This window comes from Heptranchias perlo, chromosome 30 (genome assembly GCF_035084215.1).
Source record: "Heptranchias perlo isolate sHepPer1 chromosome 30, sHepPer1.hap1, whole genome shotgun sequence".
Lineage (NCBI taxonomy): Eukaryota > Metazoa > Chordata > Chondrichthyes > Hexanchiformes > Hexanchidae > Heptranchias > Heptranchias perlo.
The window spans coordinates 12,689,411-12,710,040 of NC_090354.1; the positions used below are offsets into that span (position 1 = coordinate 12,689,411).

Sequence of the window (20,630 nt, forward strand, 5' to 3'; positions counted from 1 at the left end):
GTACAAAGGGACTTGGGTGTCCTTGTACACCAGTCACTGAAAGCAAACATGCAGGTGCAGCAAGCAGTTAGGAAGGCAAATGGTATGTTGGCCTACATTGCAAGAGGATTTGAGTTCAGGAGCAAGGATGTCTTACTGCAGTTATACAGGGCCTTGGTGAGACCACACCTGGATTATTGTGTGTAGTTTTGGTCTCCTTAAGAAAGGATATACTTGCCATAGAGGGAGTGCAGCGAAGGTTCACCACACTGATTCCTGGGATGGCAGGACTGTCGTAGGAGGAGAGATTGGGTCGAATTGGCCTGTATTCACTCAAGTTTAGATGAGTGGGGATCTCATTGAAACATAAAATTCTGACAGGGCTAGACAGACTGGATGTTTCCCCTGGCTGGGGGGTCCAGAACGAGAGGTCACAATCTCAGGATACGGGGTAGGACATTTAGGACTGAGATGAGGAGAAATTTCTTTACTTAGAGGGTGGTGAATCTGTGGAATTCTCTACCACAGAAGGCTGTGGAGGCCAAGACACTGAATATATTTAAGAAGGAGCTAGACAGATTTCTAGACACAAAAGGCATCAAGGGGTATGGGGAGAGAGTGGGAATATGGTATTGAGATAGAGGATCAGCTATGATCATATTGAATGGGGGAGCAGGCTCAAAGGGCCGAATAGCCTACTCCTGCTTCTATTTTCTATGTTTAAACACACATCTCCATAATTTTTCTTGAACTATTACTCTGGAAAAAAACAAACTGTTTGGTAAAAAGATATTTTAAAGTTTAACATTTTTATTTCTTTGAACATCAGCTTCACCATCTGGTCACCTAGACATTGGTCCAAATTGCCAAATAAGTAGGTAAACCCACACACAGAACTTTTCTACCCATGACAAACATTAAATTGAGGTCTTCCTGGTGGGTTAAGTCACATTCTAAGCATGAAAGTTTCCCATATTACTATTATACCATACCTAAATGCTGTGGCTGCAGATTCCGAGCTGGTGCGCCTTCCCAAGTTTCTTCAATTTTGCCACCTTTTTTTTCGTCCCGACTCTCTGATTTGATTACAAGTAAAGCATTTGTTTGTTTGCGATGAGTCTTATTGCTCAGTTTTAGATGGGGACTGGCACCAGGGGATGAACCATCAGAATGAGAAGAAAACAAGTCAGGAGATTCCTCTGATTCTTGGCTTGGGGAAAGGGACTCAATTTTTAAAGAGTCTTCATCCACATTCTCTTCCAATTTATTTACTTTAGCGCAAGAAGTCTTCTTAACTTCTGTGTTGCTGTTTGGCAATGAAAAGGTTTGTACCAGTGAGCCTTTTAAAGTCAGACGAGTTGTACTTAAGGGACTTTGCGACACAGATGGAACATTTGACCCCGATTTGTTGAATCCAAATATCTGAAAACAAGGTAGCTCTTCATCACTGGTTTCAGATTCTGAAGTCGATAATTTTACTGGTCTCTTCCTCCGGCCTCGAACCAGATCTCGTGTCGAAGAGTTTTGTAAGCTCCTCTTCTTCAGTTCTTCTACCTCTTCATATTGTTTCAGTCGTTCTTTACCCTCTCTCCTTTCATATTGACTTTCTACTGCATCCAGCTCATCCACCATGGTTTTTGTATCGCTTTTATTTGGGCTTTCCTCAGCACTGCCCAGCAGCCCACTAGGAGTTATGGAAGACATCTGTGAATTCAGTGGACATTTGTTCTCACTAGTTGTATTTCCGACAGTAATGCTTCCTTGAGCATTCATAAGCATCGGCTGAGAGTGGTCTCTTGCTGCACCAGCTAATTTAACCAATTCACTTTCTGTAATGCTTTCCACAACCATAGGAACTTTTTGAGGTAATTCACAATCTTTATAAAACTTTATCTCTTTCAGCAAATTATCTGATTTCTTCTCTTGATAAATATCTTTTTCAGTTGCTTCTTGTCCAAGCTGACCTCCAGTTGAAAACAACAATTCAGACTCTGGATGGGCAGTGGATTCAAGTCCTGTACCTAAAATATCCTGCTGGACCTCTTGGCCGATAGCTACCTTTAAGGCTCTATCTTTTGCGGCTTTTTTAAGCCAAGAATTGTTGTTTGTGTTGCTATTTAAGCGCGCACTAGCTGTGGTTTGGCTTGATCGGTCAGAATCAAATGTTTCTTTCTCTGTAACCACTGAATTACTACTATTTGATCCTTTTCTTCTAAGCAACCTTTTTCCCTTCGTCCTGCTACTCGATAGAGGCGCCACCTGCTGGATATGCTGTGGAAACACAGGAGGAAGAGGCGATTCAAGGGTTGAGGCTGTTGGAGGCACAATTTCGACAGAATCTTGATTGGTCCTGTTCAATAGCTGCTGTACATTGTCTAACTCAGAAGTGCACTGTTTACGTTTGACATCATTGGCATCCTTAGCTTCTTCGATCAGAGAACAAGTTTTATCCAAATTCACTTTTCCAGTTTTTTGAAATGCAAAGTTTCCGTCACACTCTCTATTTACTGCAGCTCCTCTACTGACCCTTGACTTTCCAGCAGACATGTCATCAACACATTTGGAAGCTGGAGCTGTTGGACATCCATCTTCTACAGACTGATGCTCTGCAGCTGGCAAAAGAATGAATGATCTTCGTTTTGATAATTTGAATGACTTTAGTAGAAGTTCAGTGTCCACTTCGCTGTCTTCTGTTTCTGCAGTTGTCTCCTTCGATCTCGTCTGTTTTATGGACAATTCCTCACCACTGTTCTCTTGACTATTTACAGTTCCTACTCTGGAATGACTCACAGGCAAACATGTTGTACCATTTGGGTTCACCTCACCCTTTTCTGTACAACTGGAGTGCACTTGCAGGTCACTATGTTGTTTCCCAGGAACAGGCTGAGGTGCAAGTAGTAACAAGCTAGTCTGTGAGCCTGAACCCACTGACTGTGTGACAGAAGCTACTATGAAGGATGAATGATCAGGGCACAGTAGACATTCAGCTGGCACTGTAGCATTCTCGGTATCTGCTGTTTTATCACAGTCTCTTAATTGTTTCTGCGCATCCTCTGATAATTTTAGTGCAGCACTGTCTTTAAGCTCCTCTACCACACAGTTCCCAAGTGATCCATGAATAGCTACATTATCTTGATTTGTATAGTTAACATTAGATAACCGCCCATTACAGACTTGAACTTTAATATCCTGCAATGGTAGACTCTCAGTTTGTACACATACCATGCCTGCATCAGTATTTTCCTCACTAGGCTCTGCTAAAGATGTAGTATCTGCTCCAGGCTTGAGGTGTGAATGCAACTTGATCAATTTAGATTTCTTGCCTATTTTTTTGTCTTGCATGATCAACTCTTCATCCAGAAGCTTCAGTCTGCTGCTTCTTCTGGTAGTCCTCATTTCTAGTTCAATCTTCACTGGTTCTTCACTGCTAGGGAAACTATCAATCTTGTTCTCATTCATGTCCATTAGGCTGCTTCTAGGACTTCCATCAGTTCTTGCAAGCTGATTGACCAGCTGCAAAGGTTTAGTTCTTTTTTTGGTCTGTTTTACAGATAATTTTTTCCCTTTTTTCCCAAAACCTTTGTTCAATTTTTTCTTGCTTTCAGCATCAGTCTTACATAACTCCAAGTCAGGATGCTGCACATTTTGCTTAGAGTCTTCCACCAAATAATGCCCATGTTTTAACGTGTCACTACAAACAGCTACTTTAGTCAGAGTGGTAATAACAAGTTTGTCATTTTGTTTACCATCAGAAAGCTCATCTATTATTTTATTTGTCTCAGCTTCAATGTTCTTAGATAAAGGAAAATGTGCCTTTTGGTCTATTTCGTTATTTTCATTCTGAACACCACTGTCATTATTATCCTCATCATTAGCATTCCTTTTTATAAAGTCTTCAGGACGTAGTCCGCTGCTTCTCATTTTTCCTTTTTGAGTTTTAATGCAACTGATAATGACATCTTCCCTGTGGAAAGTCAAGTCATCACTTTTACTGTCAGAATTAAAACTCCAGTTTATTGGAGCACTTTTTCTCTTGTCTCTCTTATAGGTTTTCCCAAAGATTTTGTTTTTAACATCAGTTGCACTGGTCACATCTTTGTCTTTTAAAGGTGATCGGAGTAGATCATATTCAACTTTTTCAGTATCATCTGAACTAGAAACTTCCTCAACAGAGGCATGGCTCTCTCGTTCTGCTAAAGAATCTGACTCCGTGTTCTGGTCATATGGATTAAATTCAACACCAAGAGTTGCCACATCATCAACATCAATTTTGGATAACCATTCACTGACTTTCTTGATAATTCTCTGGCTTTTCCTCTTGGACACTTTTACAACTGATGAATAATTAGATTGGTTTCCAGTTCTCTGAAAATCAGTTTCATCTCTGACTATCCAAGTAGAATCTTTCTGGTGAAGCTCTTCATGGTTACCCACTAAATCCATGTCTTTTTTCAAAGTATTTTTTTCTGGAAAAGGTGTTTCACTGTCGGTGAAAAGTTTGTTTCCATCAACGCAATTTTGCCTATTCACCCTCTCTGCAGTAACTTGCAAGGAGCTCTCATTTGCATTATCAACTGGAGATCCAGGTACCTTGTCAGGTGCCTCTGGGCTACAGAAGCTACTTTCAGATTTATTCTCAGTCATTTGTTTTTGTTCTGTCTCAGATTCAGTTGCACAGGAATAATCACCAGCATCTGTGTTTGCAGTATCCTCTGACACTTCATTGTCATCTATAAATAAAACACATTTATCATTTTCAGACATAATCACTTAGGGATAACATAGGATTAGTTTTGATGGGCAAATTGTTCTTTTCATTCCTTACTTTTCTTGTGTATACATATTATTATTAAACTTTGAGGCTGAAATCAAATATAAAACCTTGGACGGCAGCTTTCCCCCTTCCGCCCCATGAAAAATGTATTTTCAAAGTAGGCTGCCAATTCACGTCTTGGTGAGCACCATCTTAGTTCAGTGACACGACAGCAGCAGGACAAAAAGATCATTGCTTTCATATGATCACACACTGAGGATTAGTACTGACTGACACGTATGCAACTATAATGAATAGAATTACTTTATACTTACCAACTGCCAAAATCCTTTATTCTAGCTTTGAGTCCACACATATAAATTATCTTATTAAAGTCAGAACCTGTAACACTTAAATCCATTACTATTTGATCAAGTCCTCTTGTGGATTAAAAGCATTCCCGTTATTTATTTTTTAGTTAGAAGCATGTCAGATGGATTTATTTTCTGAAATGAAATTCAATACCAGCAATTCACATCAATTTTTTGTGAATATCCAATATCATCCCTGGATCAAGTAGTCATGTCAATGAGTCAGTATTGTCAGATAGTTTCTACTCACACTGACCCATTTACCCTCAGTCAGGTGTGGAGAACAGCCAGCCTAACAACATCTCCAAGGATGGCAACAATGGGGCAAAAAGTATTCTTGATCAATGCAAATTGCAGTTATATGGCAAAAAACCAAACCAGCAACATATTCATATTTAATGAACTCCATAAACTCATATCCATGGCCAACCCCTCAACCATGCCAACTCATGGTGTCTCTCTCTCTCTCCATTTCTGAAGTCTTGAATCACCAACAACCATTTCTGTCCACTTCCTAATCTCCCTTACCAACCACATCCCCCAAACCCCACCAGCTACAAAGGGGGAAAAAAAACCTCCTTCAGTTCCCTCGCTAATTCACTGTCAAACTCCCAACTCTCTCTCCTCTGGCCTTCCACCTGTCTCGACACCTCTGCCCCAGTTGACCTGCTCAACTGGTTCCTCGCCTCTGTCTTTAATGCCCTTGTTCCATATCCCCTGATACAGTCCCCAACTTTGCTCCTTTAAGTTCGTGGGTTGCAATCTCGAGCACATCTGGCACATAACTGGTCTAGTCATTCAGTCACCAACAGAGCTGATTTAACTATGTTAAGGACTACTGTGCCTCCTTATCTTCAGCCAAATCATCTTGGGGAACAAGGACAACCCAAAAGCTCCTTTACTTCATGATGAACCACCTCATCAAACTCATTCCCTACCCCCAATGCCACCACGCTCCCAACACCGAAAGCGCAAGAATTTCTTCACCTCTGAGATGGAGACCACCTGTGTGTCTGCCTCTAGAACTACCTTCCATTCCTCTGCCACTCTCCCACCAGCTCCCAAACATCTCTCAGCCTACCTCTAATCCCATCAGTACATTTTTTCTTCCTGCCTCTCCAAACTCCTATCTTCTACAAGAGCTATCTCCAGCTGCAGGCTTGTTGACATTACTAATGTCTCTCTTTGCACAGGCACCATTCCTTTCCCTTCCTAAATAGTCATCTCTCCCTTCCTCAAGAAGTCCACTCTTGATCCATCTGTGCTCTCCCAACTATCATCACATCTTTAACCTCCCATTCCTTGCAAATATCTTCGAACGTGTTGTCATCTCCCACCTTCATGCCCATCTCTCTCAAAACTCCCTGCTCAAATCCTGCGAGTCTGGTATGACAGTGGTACATTTTCCTCCTCGACTTCTCTGCAGTATGAGAGATCCTTTTTGTCTCTCCTATACTGTTCAGCTCCGTGTTCGTCTCATTTCTACCTTCTGAATGCAACCAACACTTCTTCAGCTTCCCTTCCTCTTCAGCTACATGCTGCTCCATGGTGGCATCAGCTTATTTATGGAAGTTGACACCAAGCGTGAACTCTCCACCAGTTCTGTCAACCCCCTCTGCGCTGTCAGACTGTCGGCCTGACATCAAGTTCTGGATGAATTAAATTTCCTCCAATTGAACACTAAGATGAAAGTCATGGCATTAAGTCTCCACTATAAATTTCACTCCCTTTTCACCGATTCTACCCCACTCCCTGGCCACTTGCTCAGGCTGCACTAGACCGTTCAAAACCATGGCATCCTGTTTGACCAAGAGTGGAGCTTCAAACCCTACATCCATCCATTGTGAAGACTTTTGTAAAATTGCCCACCTCTACTGCTACTGAAACACTTATCCATGCTTTTGTTACCGCTAGATTAGATTTCTCTAATATTATCCTTGCCCAACCTCCATAAACTTAAAATTCAGGCACTTGTACCCTGTTCTGCACTAATTCCTACTTATCTATGGTCCCCATCCTCATTGATCTACAGTGGCTTATGTTCCAACCCAAAGAATATAAAAACTAACTGGCCTTGAAGCCCACTTCTTTCAAAAAAATGAGTCCAATTTACACCATTAGTTAATCTCTCAAAGGAATTGAATAATCTCTTTTAAAACAAAGAGATTAGGTCTGTAATATTTCACCCTGGTCCTTCAAGGTAATTAAATACCTCCAGGATATTGATCAATTCCACATGACTCAAACAAAATGATGCCAGGAACTTCTGTTCTGCGCATTATTGATCAGAATAAGGATATCGAAGAGGCATTATAATCTACATAACTACCTACTTTCTACTGATGCCAGCAGCACAGGAGCCATCAAATTCAAGAGACTATTTGATCACTCATGTCTATCTTGTAACATTCAACTCTTACTTTAATCAATTTTCCTCCAGCTCCTTTTCCAAAGTGTTCATTACCAGTAATTGTTTTAGCTGAGAGGATATAACAGGTGAGGACAGGGAGGGCTTTAAATGTCTACGGTTTGAGAATAAGTATTATCCTGCACAGAAAAAAAGATAAAGGTAGACAATCAGAGAGATTAATATGTAGCTGAGTAAAGGCAAGCAGTAGAAGAATGGTGAAGGGATACAATAGCTGGAGCAACTATTGTGGAAATGGTAGATGGTATTGTATGTACTACATTAAGGCCTGATATACCAAGACCTAACCCTCCAACCAAATTGTGCATTACACTTTAAAGATTGGCACAGCCTTTCTCAGTCCTTCCCTCACAGATCCTTCCCGGGCCATGTACTTCTGTAGCTGGACAGGTAGCCCTATCACAACACAACAGCCCAAATGATACCTCAGGCAATTCTGCCATCCTCCCAGGAGGATTCAACTGGCAAGTCCCATGAAGTGCAGCTGAAATCAGAAACTCAGCCATGTGATGTGCTGGGGGATTGGGCCCATGTTTGGCAAATAATGTTTAACTTAGAAAAAAAGTGTAGTGTTATGCACGTGGGCAAATCAAATGCTAAACATACATATACCCTACCGGGAAAATAATTAAAGCCAGTGGCGAAAGAAAGAGATCCAAGTGTTTTAGTGCATCCATCTCTAAAGATACATGACCAATGCCATGAAGCTAAAGCCATCAGAGTTATGAGGAGTATTCACAGGACAATTCACTATAAAACAAATATACTATTTTGTCCTTGTACTAGACCTTGATTAAGTTTCAGTTAGAATACTGCATCTAGTTTTGGTCTCATATGGTGGGGGATATTGAGGCTTTGGAAATGGTGCAGAGGAGAGCCATAAGGTTAATCCCCAGTTTAAAACATCTTAGTTACTGAGATAGGCTCAAAGAGCTGAGTTTCTATACTTCAGAGAAGTCTAGACTTTGGGGTGATTTGATTCAGGTTTACAAAATAATGAAGGGACTAGATTGTGTTTATGGCGATTAATTATTTCAACTGAATAGGTTAGGGAGGACCAGGGGTCATGTTTATAAGTTATGTAAGGACAGAACTAGGCTGGATGAAGAGTGAACCTGTTGGACAGGTTGCCGGCTTTAACGGTGAACTGATTAGCTGTATTTCTTCAAACGAGAGATAGACCTGTTTCTGGCTGGGGCGGAGATCACCTCGTACAAGAAGCAGGTATCCGGTTATGTAAATCAGGGCCAATGTGATCTCCTTGACTAGTTTCGATTACCTAAGGGGATCGGAGAAGAATTTTCCATTTTTTAAAAACCTAATTGGCCATGGGTTTTAAAAAATTTTTTCTTCACCTCTCCCAGGAGATTACATGGTGCCGGGTGGTGGGGAGTGCATGTACTGAGATACATAAAGCACCACAACTGTAGGACCAGCAGGTCTTTTGATGAGATTACCAGAAGAATGACAACATAACAACAGAACCAAAGTGTCAAGGAAAACCAGAAAAAAAATTAAACTTCAACTAATAATTATTTTGATTCTCAAAACACACCAGTAACTTTAAGTTTCTTGAGTTAAGTATTTTATAAAGCAACAAGTTATTTAGCACTTCATGAGTTTTGTACTAAAAATAAACTTAAGGAACTTGGAAGTCTGGTAATGCAAACATAACCATACCCATTTCTGATGAAAATAATTCCTCCAGTACTGGTTTAGATAATTTGGATTTCTTTCCCTCAAAAGGTTTTTCATCATGGTCACATCGATCAACTTTCTCTTTTTGAGAAGTGGCTTTCTTATTCACGATTTTTTGCTGTAGAGTTGACCTATGGAAGCAACCAGAACAGCAACTATGGAATTCAACCTTTAGTGAATTAATTATTGATATGACAACTGTACATTAAAAAGTGAGGAATTTAGGATTCAGAAAGAAAATTATTAATTATGGCCTTCAAAAAAAATAGATTAGATGGATAATAAAGTAAATAAGACACCAACAGACCTGGATCAGCATGGCCAATCTGTACTGGGGCAGTGGGCAGCACATCTCTATGCCAACCAGCTGTGCCATCAGGTTTTGCACCTGTGGTTTCACACAGTGGGAGGTGCAAAGAAGATGCAAGACTATTGATGTGTACCAGTCATTTTTGTTTCTTTTCTTTATTCCAATGCCAATTTTTCTGACCAAGTGAGCTACTCATCGTCAGAACATCTACTTCCTTGGGAATTAATAAAAACCAGTGAGTAAATATCAGTTACTTAAAAGGGTTACAGAGTCAAAATTACAACATTGGCAAGTGATTTTTAAAAATGCAAAAATCCTAATGGATGGCACTCACTGAAACCCTATCTTTGCCATAGTAGCTGATAAATCTTGCTGAAATCAACCAGCAAACCCCAAAAATCAACAATTATTTATCCAAATTGTATCAATTATTCCAGATAATTTCATTATAATTTATTTTCTCACTATAGCTTGCTCTATTTTAAGGCTGAACACCTACTTTCACATTCTTACAATACATAAACTCATAACCCAAACATTTTATAATCCAGTTAAGTTTTTAGCTCCATATATAACATGCTGCTCCTGATCGGTGTAGATTCACTTACTTTACATTAAGATGTGTTCTGAACAGAGGCTCCTCAGAAGAATCTGAATCTGTAATACAGAAGACAAACTTTAAACTATTGTACGTTGTATATCAGCCTTCACTCAGTGGTAGCACTCTCACCTTGTGGGTTTAAGCTCCACTCCAAAAACTTGAGCACATAATCTAAGCTGACATTGTGGGAGTGCTGCACTGCCAGAGAGGCTATCTTTTATAGGAGGTGTTAAACAGAGGCCCCAACCCACTGTAAAAGATCCTGTGGCATTATCTGAAGACAAGCAGGGGAGCTCTCCCAGTGTCCTGGCCAGCATCTATTCTTCAACCAACACCAACAGATTGTCTGCTCATTTATCTACAAATTGATCATCCTTAACAGGGAAGATTCATTGGTTCATTACTGAATGATTAGATGGAGCAATGCGGCACTCCATCATGGTAAGGAGATACAAGAAACACATCTCCCATTGGCCAAAGAGCAGCACTACCAGTGACTAAGGGACAAACGGAATCTGCGAAAAAATTAATTCTTTCCCTCCTGGTTTAGTTGGGAGAAGAGGTGGGGACTGGGCTACAATAAAAACATAAAACAAAGATCTTCCCTTCGTGCTGGGCAATTAAAATTCTTACCAATCTCAACATAGACAGGAGCGACCTCTATTTTCTGCCTTTTATTTCTTGGGGAAACCCTTCTTACGAATTCAGTCAAAGGAGGGTCAGAGCACACCTTCTGCACAAGAAAATAGTTATTTCATAATTTATTTAACCATACAATATAGTTGCAGTCATATGTAATATATAGTTATTTCCTGATGAACAATCATAGTTATGACAATAAACCTGCAGTGATTACATCACAATTGGTAATACTTCAGTGGAGATGTCATGCATGAAGTCCACAGGCTGGTGTCTGGCACAATACCTGCCACAGCCAAAAAAAGGTACCCCAGAACTCCAAAAAAGCACACATTAAAAAAAAAGTAATTGCAAAGCTGTGGTCTCAATTTAGTCTTCAGAAGACTGTTATAAACTGTTTGGGACATCAGAATCTCACAATGAGACAACTGCCTAGTAATCACTTTGGATACATTTATATAGCTTAATATTAACTTAAAAAAAGTTTAATTTAAAAAGATAATATTAAGCTACACAAATATACCCAAAGTGATTACAAGGTAGTAATCCTGTTGAGATTGAGGTTTTGATTAGTGAACCCTCAAAATTTTCAGATTATAACTATCACTCTAGATTGTCAAAAACTGAGGTCAGCCACCTGCACAAAACACAACTTTTTTCCCTAGTCACCTCATCCAACTCATATTTGGAGTTTACTTGGAAGTTAAGAATTCATAGGAATGTGAAGACGACAAGGGAAGAGGGAAAAAGAATGAAACAAATGTAATGGCCCAGAAATTGCTGGAAAAATAGAGAGTTCATAGTGCCCACCATTATTAGTGGGTAAAAAAACCAGCAGTTTGTGGTGAGGAAGAGATACCCCATGAGTTGCAAATTGCCACAAACTGCTGGACAATTTGTGTCACTCCGCCATTAGCCTCACGAAAATGGGAACTCGCCGTCAACCTCTCCGTAAGTGTCAAGAAATTGCTGGGTCTGAGACATAAATACGAATGACTCTCACTGAAGCCATTTAAGGCTGGCATTTCATGTCGTGAGGAGCCTGTTAATGACGTTATTTATGGTCCTGATGTGCCACTCAACCTTGAGGCCCACAAAGGGAACAATTGAAAATGTGGAATCTCACTCCGGCAGGTAGTAAATTGTTCCTAGTGTTTTTTTTTTTAAAAACTTACTTTTCCTTTCTATCTCTTAATCCAATCTTTCTTTCCCTCTCTTTCTGCATCTAATTTGACTCTAATTCACCAGATTTCCTTCTCCGTCGTTCTCTGTTTCTTTATCCTAAAATTTAATTAGCCAAGGAGATACACCATTGGACCCGCATTCAGAAGGTCCCAGATGCCTCATCATTATCAATTCACATTTCTAGCAATTGAGGCTCAAAAATAATACGATCTGAAGGGCGAGGTAAAAAATCCAATTTACGGCACTTGCAGCGAGATGTCCCGCTCCAGCAATTTGAGCCAATAATACTATTAAAAAAAAGGTATAAAACAAATTATTGCAGTACCAAAGTGCGGTTTTTGGAGACTCCAGTAGCTACAACTGTCTGTGGTGTGTTCTTGTTCTGGACACTGCCGTCATCTTGCCACAACTCTTTGTAAGTGTTGACCTCAGCTGGAGTCTTTTTTGGGGAGTTGTCTACAGAGACTGTTCAAAAAGGACCAATATCATAAAAATCAAAATATTTCAATTAATATCCCCAATACATGAGCAGTAGTAACACATTCATTCACTGATTTTAACAGATTGCTCTTCAACAGCTTTTATTCCATTTTTAAAAAAATAAAATTTCCTGTAAGCATACATGATAACGACAGTGCACATAATTTCTAGTCCTTCATCCAATGTTTCAACGGCTGTTAAAAAGGGATGATTTTAAGCCATTTTTAAATGCATTACTCAAGATCAGCTATTAAAATATTGATTTTTGAAAGCTTAATTTGAACAAAACCCAAGTCATATAACAGAATACAGATTTACAGATGAAATATTTAAAAAGAATTTTTGAAACGTTGATCAATCTCAACAGTAATCAAGAGCACATAATTTTGGTAATTTAAAGTTTGAAGTCAAAAGCGTAAAAATGATAAGATTCCTATTCTCTCTGCAACCTAACAGCCAACTTGGATTCAAAATACAGTTGCAATTGTGTTTGTACAAAAGATTTTGGGAATTTAGAAAAGGTCTATTGTATAATCAATTAACATATATGAACAAGGCATATTAAGTAAAATTCTTAACGGAGATCACATTCAAATTAGAATGAAGTTAATTTTAAGTTGACCATCTATTTCATAATTAATCTGTAAAATGGGTTCCAATATTTTAATATGTTCCCTCTCAAAAGCTCCAATTCCTACTTTGAAAAAGGTGAAATATATATATATATATATATATATATATATATATACACACACACACACACACACACACACACACACACACAAACACTTTTTGACAAAAAGCCTGAAAAAAAGCTTGACATTCTATTTAATTAGACTACCTTTCATTCAAACTTTCTTAATTCAAATTTGATGAATCATTTTTAGCATTAAATGTCCATTTTGCTGTTAGCTATGTTGCTTAATTCAAATTATTGGATGTGCAAAAATAAACTTCAACTTATCAGTAGTACATTGTACCCAAGAGTATTAAAAATGCACAAACTCACAGGTAGGGATAGATGAGCATAAAATATTAATGATCCATAGCATGAAAGTTCCTACATGATCTCCTTCAATTCCATTTCCAAATCCCCCAGTATATTTTTGGAATGTGGCGCAAGTCTTTTCCTTGCAACATTTTTTTGGGGGGCTGGATGGGAACAGATGTTATATCTCTTCTTGATAATTATGTTTGGTTTTACTTATCCATGTATGGGTGTAATGGTTTGGAGGCAGACTGAAAGGGCAAGGCTGGCAATACTAGTACAACAAAATTAGCATGAAAAGAGCGACTTAATGAACTGCAACACAGAAAGCAGAGCTGTGGAGATGGTCTGAAAGCTTTCTTTCAAACGAGATTACATTGAGTCTTCTACATTCAGATGGATAGTCTGCAAGCAATTTTTTTTTAAAAAACTTAAAATTTTACAATAGAAATGCATTTTCTTTAAAGACACAAGTCAAATAAAATTCCTGAAAGTAAGATACACATCTATCTATGCATCCTACGTTACTTGACTAGTTATCAATCATGGGAACCACTATGTTCTTCAAAGCATTCAATCATCTCGATTTGTACTTATAACCTATTTTATTCAGGTATTGCAGCATCTACTGCATGGAAATACACGGAGGATTGCTGCATTTCTAACTATGGCACAGATGATATTCAGTAGTTGTCTAGATATACTATATAGAGTCAAAGTTGCATTTTAAGAGTTTGAGGAGCAGTACCCAATCCAAACACAAGTATACAGGCATCAACATTTCACAAAATAGAGGGGTGTTTTGACTGAACCAAATGAGGAAAGATAATGCCAACAAGGCTACTTGCTCACATTTTCTACTTCTGTAATTTACCACGTTATACAGACCAAAGCAACAAAAGAATGGCATTAACTATATTTTTCCAAAACATAATCAATGACAGGGTTAATAATGTGGGTCTAGGACAGCAAGATACAGTTCTTCCTCACATTTTAGGGGAAATAAAGGGCAAATACAAAATAAAACCTGCATCTATTGGGCCAAGTGCAGGCAATTGGGACTAGGTTAGTGGTATAAACTGGGCGACATGGACATGTTGGGCCGAAGGGCCTGTTTCCATGTTGTAAACTTCTATGATTCTATGATCATTTAATTTTCTTTTTAAAAAGTATTGTATGTGGGGGTTCTTTAGAGGAATACAATTACTTCAGCTTTTTGAGAAGAGTGTACCCCTATCTATGCACTGAAATGTGTCGTCACTGTACTGCCATAATTTCAACTCAAAGCACCAAATTTTTCTAATCACAGTTGTCAAATATTCATTCGTGGGGGACATCACATTTATATTAAGCTTCTTTGTCCACTATTTTAAATGCAGCATTAATCCATTGATTAGAAAACATCAAGTCTTCACATGTTAATATGGCAGTCTGCTTTCACCTCTGTTGAGTTTATGAAGTGGAGATGCCGGTGATGGACTGGGGTTCATCACCGGCATTATGAAGGTTCACAGAACCATTTGAATTAGCAACTTTAGTTTTTGTACTTTTTCCTGCCTATTAGTCACTAGTTCACAATTAGTACATTGAAGTACTGACTGCACTCATTCTCTAAAATATACTTTTGAAAAAAATTAGCTCCATAGTTTTTATTCTCGTGATGAGATATGCAAGTATTACTTCAAAATAATAGACAGTTTAGATACTTACACTCATAACCTGTATCCAATTCAAAGGCATGGATCATTTTCATAATACCCTCCGTAAGTTGTTTAAATCGAATGCTTTCGTGCAGACTCCTGAAACGCATGGCAGTATTAGATAAATATTTCAAAATCCATCACAAGAGCTACATATGGCATTATAGAAAGTGACTGTAGCTTAGATAACAAGTGTAAGATGAAAAACACTGCAATGAATGCAAAGGGATGTGTAATCAGTGACCATGCATATGAAAAAAGCACACATCTAAAAACACTCAGTTGCCATCAAGTATGACACTGCCTTTATTAAAACTCACTAGTCAAACAAACCATACAAATCTTGTGACCTTTAGAGAGCTTTCGTCATTCCTATTTCTCTCAGGTGAATAGTGACTGACAGAGTACTTCATTTGTGCAATTAATTCACCAATCCCCTTTCCCATGATAAACACACAATTTACGGACTCTGTCTATAATGAATTATGGTGCTCCAACAGTTACAATCTATATTTGTTAAATAAGCACCAATGATACACTGTTACTCCTTCAGTGTTGTCACAATGATTTCAGAAACCATAATCGTGGGTGGGTGAAACTCTTCTACCATGTCCATTTGAAATGAAAACATCCAGCAGTGCAATTATATATTTTGAACTTCCAAACTTGGATTGTGTCTAGACTCTAGAGGGCATTTTGATTTGTGCAATAAAGAACTGGTGGTTAGAAGTCAACATTAGTGGTGGGAGTAAATTGAGATAAAGAACTAAGAATATTACATAGGCACAATGGCCCAACAGTGAAGTACATTTGTTTGTGCGTGATTTGTACTATGTATATAATGATACCATTATACTAAATAAGCATAGTGACAATGCCGGACCATTTATTAAAAGTCTTGCATTTGCATGTACTTTTTGTTGTGTAACAACATTATACCATGTTTTATGTGTTACAAAAACATGTATGTCAGAGTGAGAAAGAAACACAGAAAATAGGAGCAGGAGTAGGCCATTCGGCCCTTCAAGCCTGCTCTGCCATTCAATATGATCATGGCTGATCCTCTATCTCAATACCATATTCCTGCTCTCTCCCCATACCCCTTGATGCCTTCTGTGTCTAGAAATCTATCTCCTTCTTAATGTCCTACCCTATATCCTGAGACTGTGACCCTTCTTTCTCAACCCCCCAGCCAGGGGAGACATCCTCCCTGCACCCAGTCTGTCTAGCCCTGTCAGAATTTTATACGTTTCAATGAGATCCCCTCTCATTCTTCTATACTCTAATGAATACAGGCCTAGTCGACCCAATCTCTCCTCATACAACAGTCCTGCCATCCCAGGAATCAGTCTGGTGAACCTTTGCTGCACTCCCTCTATGGCAAGTCTTACCTAAGAAAGGATATGAGACCAAAACTGCACACAATACTCCAGGTGTGGTCTCACCAAGGCCCTGTAAAACTGCAGTAAAACATCCTTGCTCCTGTACTCAAATCCTCTTGCAATGAAGACCAATATACCATTTGCCTTCCTAACTGCTTGCTGCACCTGCATGTTTGCTTTCAGTGACTGGTGTACAAGGACACCCAAGGTCCCTTTGTACATCAACATTCCCCAATCTATCACCATTTAAGACTGGAAAGGGAAAAACATCCAAATCAAATCCTTTCCTTACAACCCACTCTTACCTCTACTTCCACACTCTACCCTCTACCCTCTGACTTATCATGAACACATGGTCGATGTACTTGGTAGGCATGAACAGTTTTTAAAATGCTTTCCACAGGAGAACTGTATTCATCTGAATCATACAATGCTGAATTTTATAAAAAGAGATGTCTGCATAACATTTAGCATTATTCAATCAATCAAGGAAAAATATTCACAAGGATATTGTAAATTAAAACTACCTCACCACCCAGAGTGCTACCATTTATATGGACTTCACCCATGTGACTCTCTGCTGGGAATCCTGTTTTATGAAAGTAGATACTTCACCTGAAGAATGAGATTATGTGGTAGGCAACTTTTTCTTCTTTAAAGTTGAAATCTGAATTGTCCAGTCTTAAAATGTTGTAATAGGAGGCTCACTAAATGGCTTATTGCACTAAGGGACTTAGTCATAAACCAATGAGGAAAATCCCAGGTTTGATTACTGATAACATAAGGAATAGGAGTAGGCCATACCGCCCCTCGAGCCTGCTCTGCCATTTAATAACATCATGGCTGATCTTCTACCTCAACTCCACTTTCTTGCCCTATCCCCATATCCTTTTATTCCCTTATTGTCCAAAAATCTATCAATCTCAGGTCCTGAATATACTCAACGACTCAGCATCCACAGCCCCTTAATGATTTATTGCACTAATCACAATATAGCTGTTAGCTAGCCTCTGCCAGACAGTGCCAACGGTGCAAAAACGGTCATCGTGCCCTTCAAGGTGAAAAAAAAAAATCAGCCATAGCTCCTAACTAACAACCTTTGCTGGAAATGTGCTTGAGGACAGCATCAGGCTCGGTTGTTATGGCCCCATGCTTGAATAGCCTGCTAGTATTCAGTGTCTAAGCTCACACATGAATGTCCACTTGGATGAGGTACCAGAGGGCACCTTTGGAACTGAACCCTGCAGAGAGTCGATGCCTTCAAGAGGGGAGAAAATTGACAACAGGAGGAGGAGGTGAAAAGATGTTATAATAGACTATTGACCAAAGTATAAATTGTGGGGATCACCATACACTTTCTCCATTCAGGAAGTGTGAAACATATTATATTCTCCAATACTTAAATTAATTTGCCTTGACAGGCACAACATTCATTAAAATATGGCTGATCATGAAAGGATTTTAATGCATTTTATCCTCAAGGAGAAGTTATAGGCTCAGAGAGGAAGCAACGACAAGGGTAAAGGAGCAAAGCTCTGGAGACTATGAAAATAAGGACCTTAAGCCTGGCATCCAGGTGGTGCCTAAAATCCATTCTCTCCCAAATGCAACTTTATCTGCAACTTCACTTGTCCAATAATGGGTTAAGAAAATGGCCAGAAATGGTACCAAACATGATCTAGAGATGACATGAGCATTGTTGGCATTGGAAGTCAATATTTTTCCCCTTCATGCCAGGTTCATTTTGAATTCCCACATCAACCACTGCCTATTAAATTGGGCAAGAATGCTTAAGCAGAGTAGCCCATGTTAGTTGCATGGGTGCCAAGAAGTGGGAAAACCCTTCCATATTAACTTTTTTAAAAAAGTGCTATAAATTTAATGGAAACTTCCTATTAAAATTGTTGGCAATGTGCACACCCGAGTCAATCAGAAATGCAAATCTATATGTAGTATGCACTATGCAACATTCAGATTTGACTCAAGTCAACTTGACACACTGGCAGTGAACTTCCACTAATTTTAATGATTTTTCTGTAGGTACTGAAAATGTTTGCTTGAATGAGCTCAATGGGTACTTTAAATTACTTTCTGCATTTGTTACCTGCCCCAATATTGCCCAATTTGAACATGGGTACTGTTAAAATCATACATAAAGTTTGCCCTGGTTGTAACTTTCTTGCATTATATTTTTAAATGTGAACAATCCTTGAAATTTGTTCTTTTCTGACCATGGAAACCCAAATTTTAACCCAAAATCCCTTGAATAATGTGCAACACTACTGTTGGAAAATACCTTATTGCACTTAAACTTGAATCCTAAAAATACTTTGGCATGGATCAGGAAAAAGAAACTAATTAATCAATCAATCTGAAAAACAAAAGTACTAAAATCGACAAAAAGCTCAACTGGAAAACAAGGGAGCATGAACTCCAGTTATCTTTAAACTTTAAGGGCAGTAGTGCTATGTGGGGGATACTGAATGAGTCATATAGCAGAGCAGATAACGGTACAACCAATTGAGGCATACTTAACTGAGTACAATTTTTAGTGGAGCAATCCAAGATATACCAATACATGGGCCCTTATGAAGATTGCTTATTTTTTTGGCTGGGGGAAGAGTGTGTCCTAAAATTGTGTATGAACAAAAAAAAAAGGTGCTTGATACATTATTTACCTTAGCACTGACCTACCTCTTGGTAAGTGTGTTATTACACAATGGGCACTGTATAGTACGTTTCTTCTTACCAAAAAGCTTCAATATACAAAACCTTCACAAAAGAATAAGAAAAAGTTAGCTGGAAAAAAATTGCACAAATTAAATAGATGTTTTAATAACTGCACTAGATCATTGCTCCACTGGTAAATTTCAAATGAAAGTGCAGGGCAAGACAGTTGCAAATACTGTTTTATAATGCACCAAAATTGGATGAAAATTTTAAAATTCTGGTGCATCGCTCAAAACCAGTTATTTCTGGAGCACAATTATGATATTTATCTGCTAATCTGGCCTGACCCCTATAGACCACTGCTATAAGTTGGAAAATCCAGTTTATTGTAGCTACATTGTAGCTACTGAGGACAGTTGTAGAGAAGTTGTAACTGCTTGTAAATTTCAGGCTCCAGGCCAGTGACCTATTCTTTTAAAACAGGTTGTTTGACATTGGTTACAAAGTGTGGCATCTGAGGTACAAAGGATGCACACTTGATACCTGCTTTTTGCACATTTCAATAACTTAATACTTTTTGGAATCAAACATTTAGACTAAAACATTTTTCTATAGGCAGCTATCCCAGTTTACCATCATACATCATGACACCCATCACACACATGGGGCTCGATTTTAGGGTCGGGTTTCCTGCGGGTTTCCAGCGGGGGGGCCCCGAAAATCCCGATATGAGGTCACGTGACCGGGTCGCGCCGCGATCCCGACCACTTCCGGGTTCCCCGACGACGTGCGGGGCTGTGTGCGTGGCCCCCACTGGTGGGAATCCCGCAGGCAATTAAAGCCAGCGGGGTTCCACTTGAGAGTACTTACCTTGCTTGTTGAGGTCAGTTAATGAGCTGAATCAGCTGTCAAAAGAGGAAGTGTGGGATTTCACCTGCATCACAGGGTGTTTCCCACACTGGGGGAAACAGTCTCTCTCCAACCAGGCGTGTTGCAGCCAGCAGCCTGTGGCAGGTGCCAAGGTGCACCCCACGGGGGAGAACCCTCACCCACGCAGGAGGCCACCGCGTCACATAGGGCAACCCCTGCCCCCCACCACCCCCCGCCAAGCCAGAGGACAGACCGACACGAAACTGCAGCCCCAGTCCGAGGAACCACCCACCTACCCTGCACAACCCCTCAGACCAACACCTGCCAGATGGGTGGTGCGTGGACACCCTCGGAGGACGAACAGCATGACCAGCACCAGCAGCCTCGCAGTCCACGCCGTCCGCCGCAGAGACGTGGAGCCCCCCAACACGGGGTTGTTGCACGCCCACCTGCACAGGAGGGAGGGCTACTGCAGAGAGAGACGCATCGCAGAGGGCACTACCCTCGCCACAGGGTCCACAGACCGAGGCACAGCTCCCCGGACCTCTCCGAGCAGCAGTGCACACGGAGGCGCAG

General features: G+C 39.7%; 1 protein-coding gene across 1 annotated transcript in view; it reads right to left on the reverse strand.

Moving 5' to 3' along the window:
- The window catches only part of si:busm1-163l24.4 (uncharacterized protein LOC368754 homolog), a 65,030-nt gene that overhangs the window by 38,360 nt on the left and 6,040 nt on the right, over positions 1–20,630 (reverse strand). Inside the window, exons 4-10 of the mRNA XM_067968930.1 lie at positions 19,209–19,286; positions 15,143–15,231; positions 12,290–12,429; positions 10,774–10,873; positions 10,148–10,196; positions 9,212–9,360; positions 972–4,709 (exon numbers count right to left, since the gene is read on the reverse strand). Of these exons, the coding sequence (XP_067825031.1) occupies positions 972–4,709; positions 9,212–9,360; positions 10,148–10,196; positions 10,774–10,873; positions 12,290–12,429; positions 15,143–15,231; positions 19,209–19,286 (4,343 nt within the window). The remainder of the gene's footprint in view (positions 1–971; positions 4,710–9,211; positions 9,361–10,147; positions 10,197–10,773; positions 10,874–12,289; positions 12,430–15,142; positions 15,232–19,208; positions 19,287–20,630) is intronic.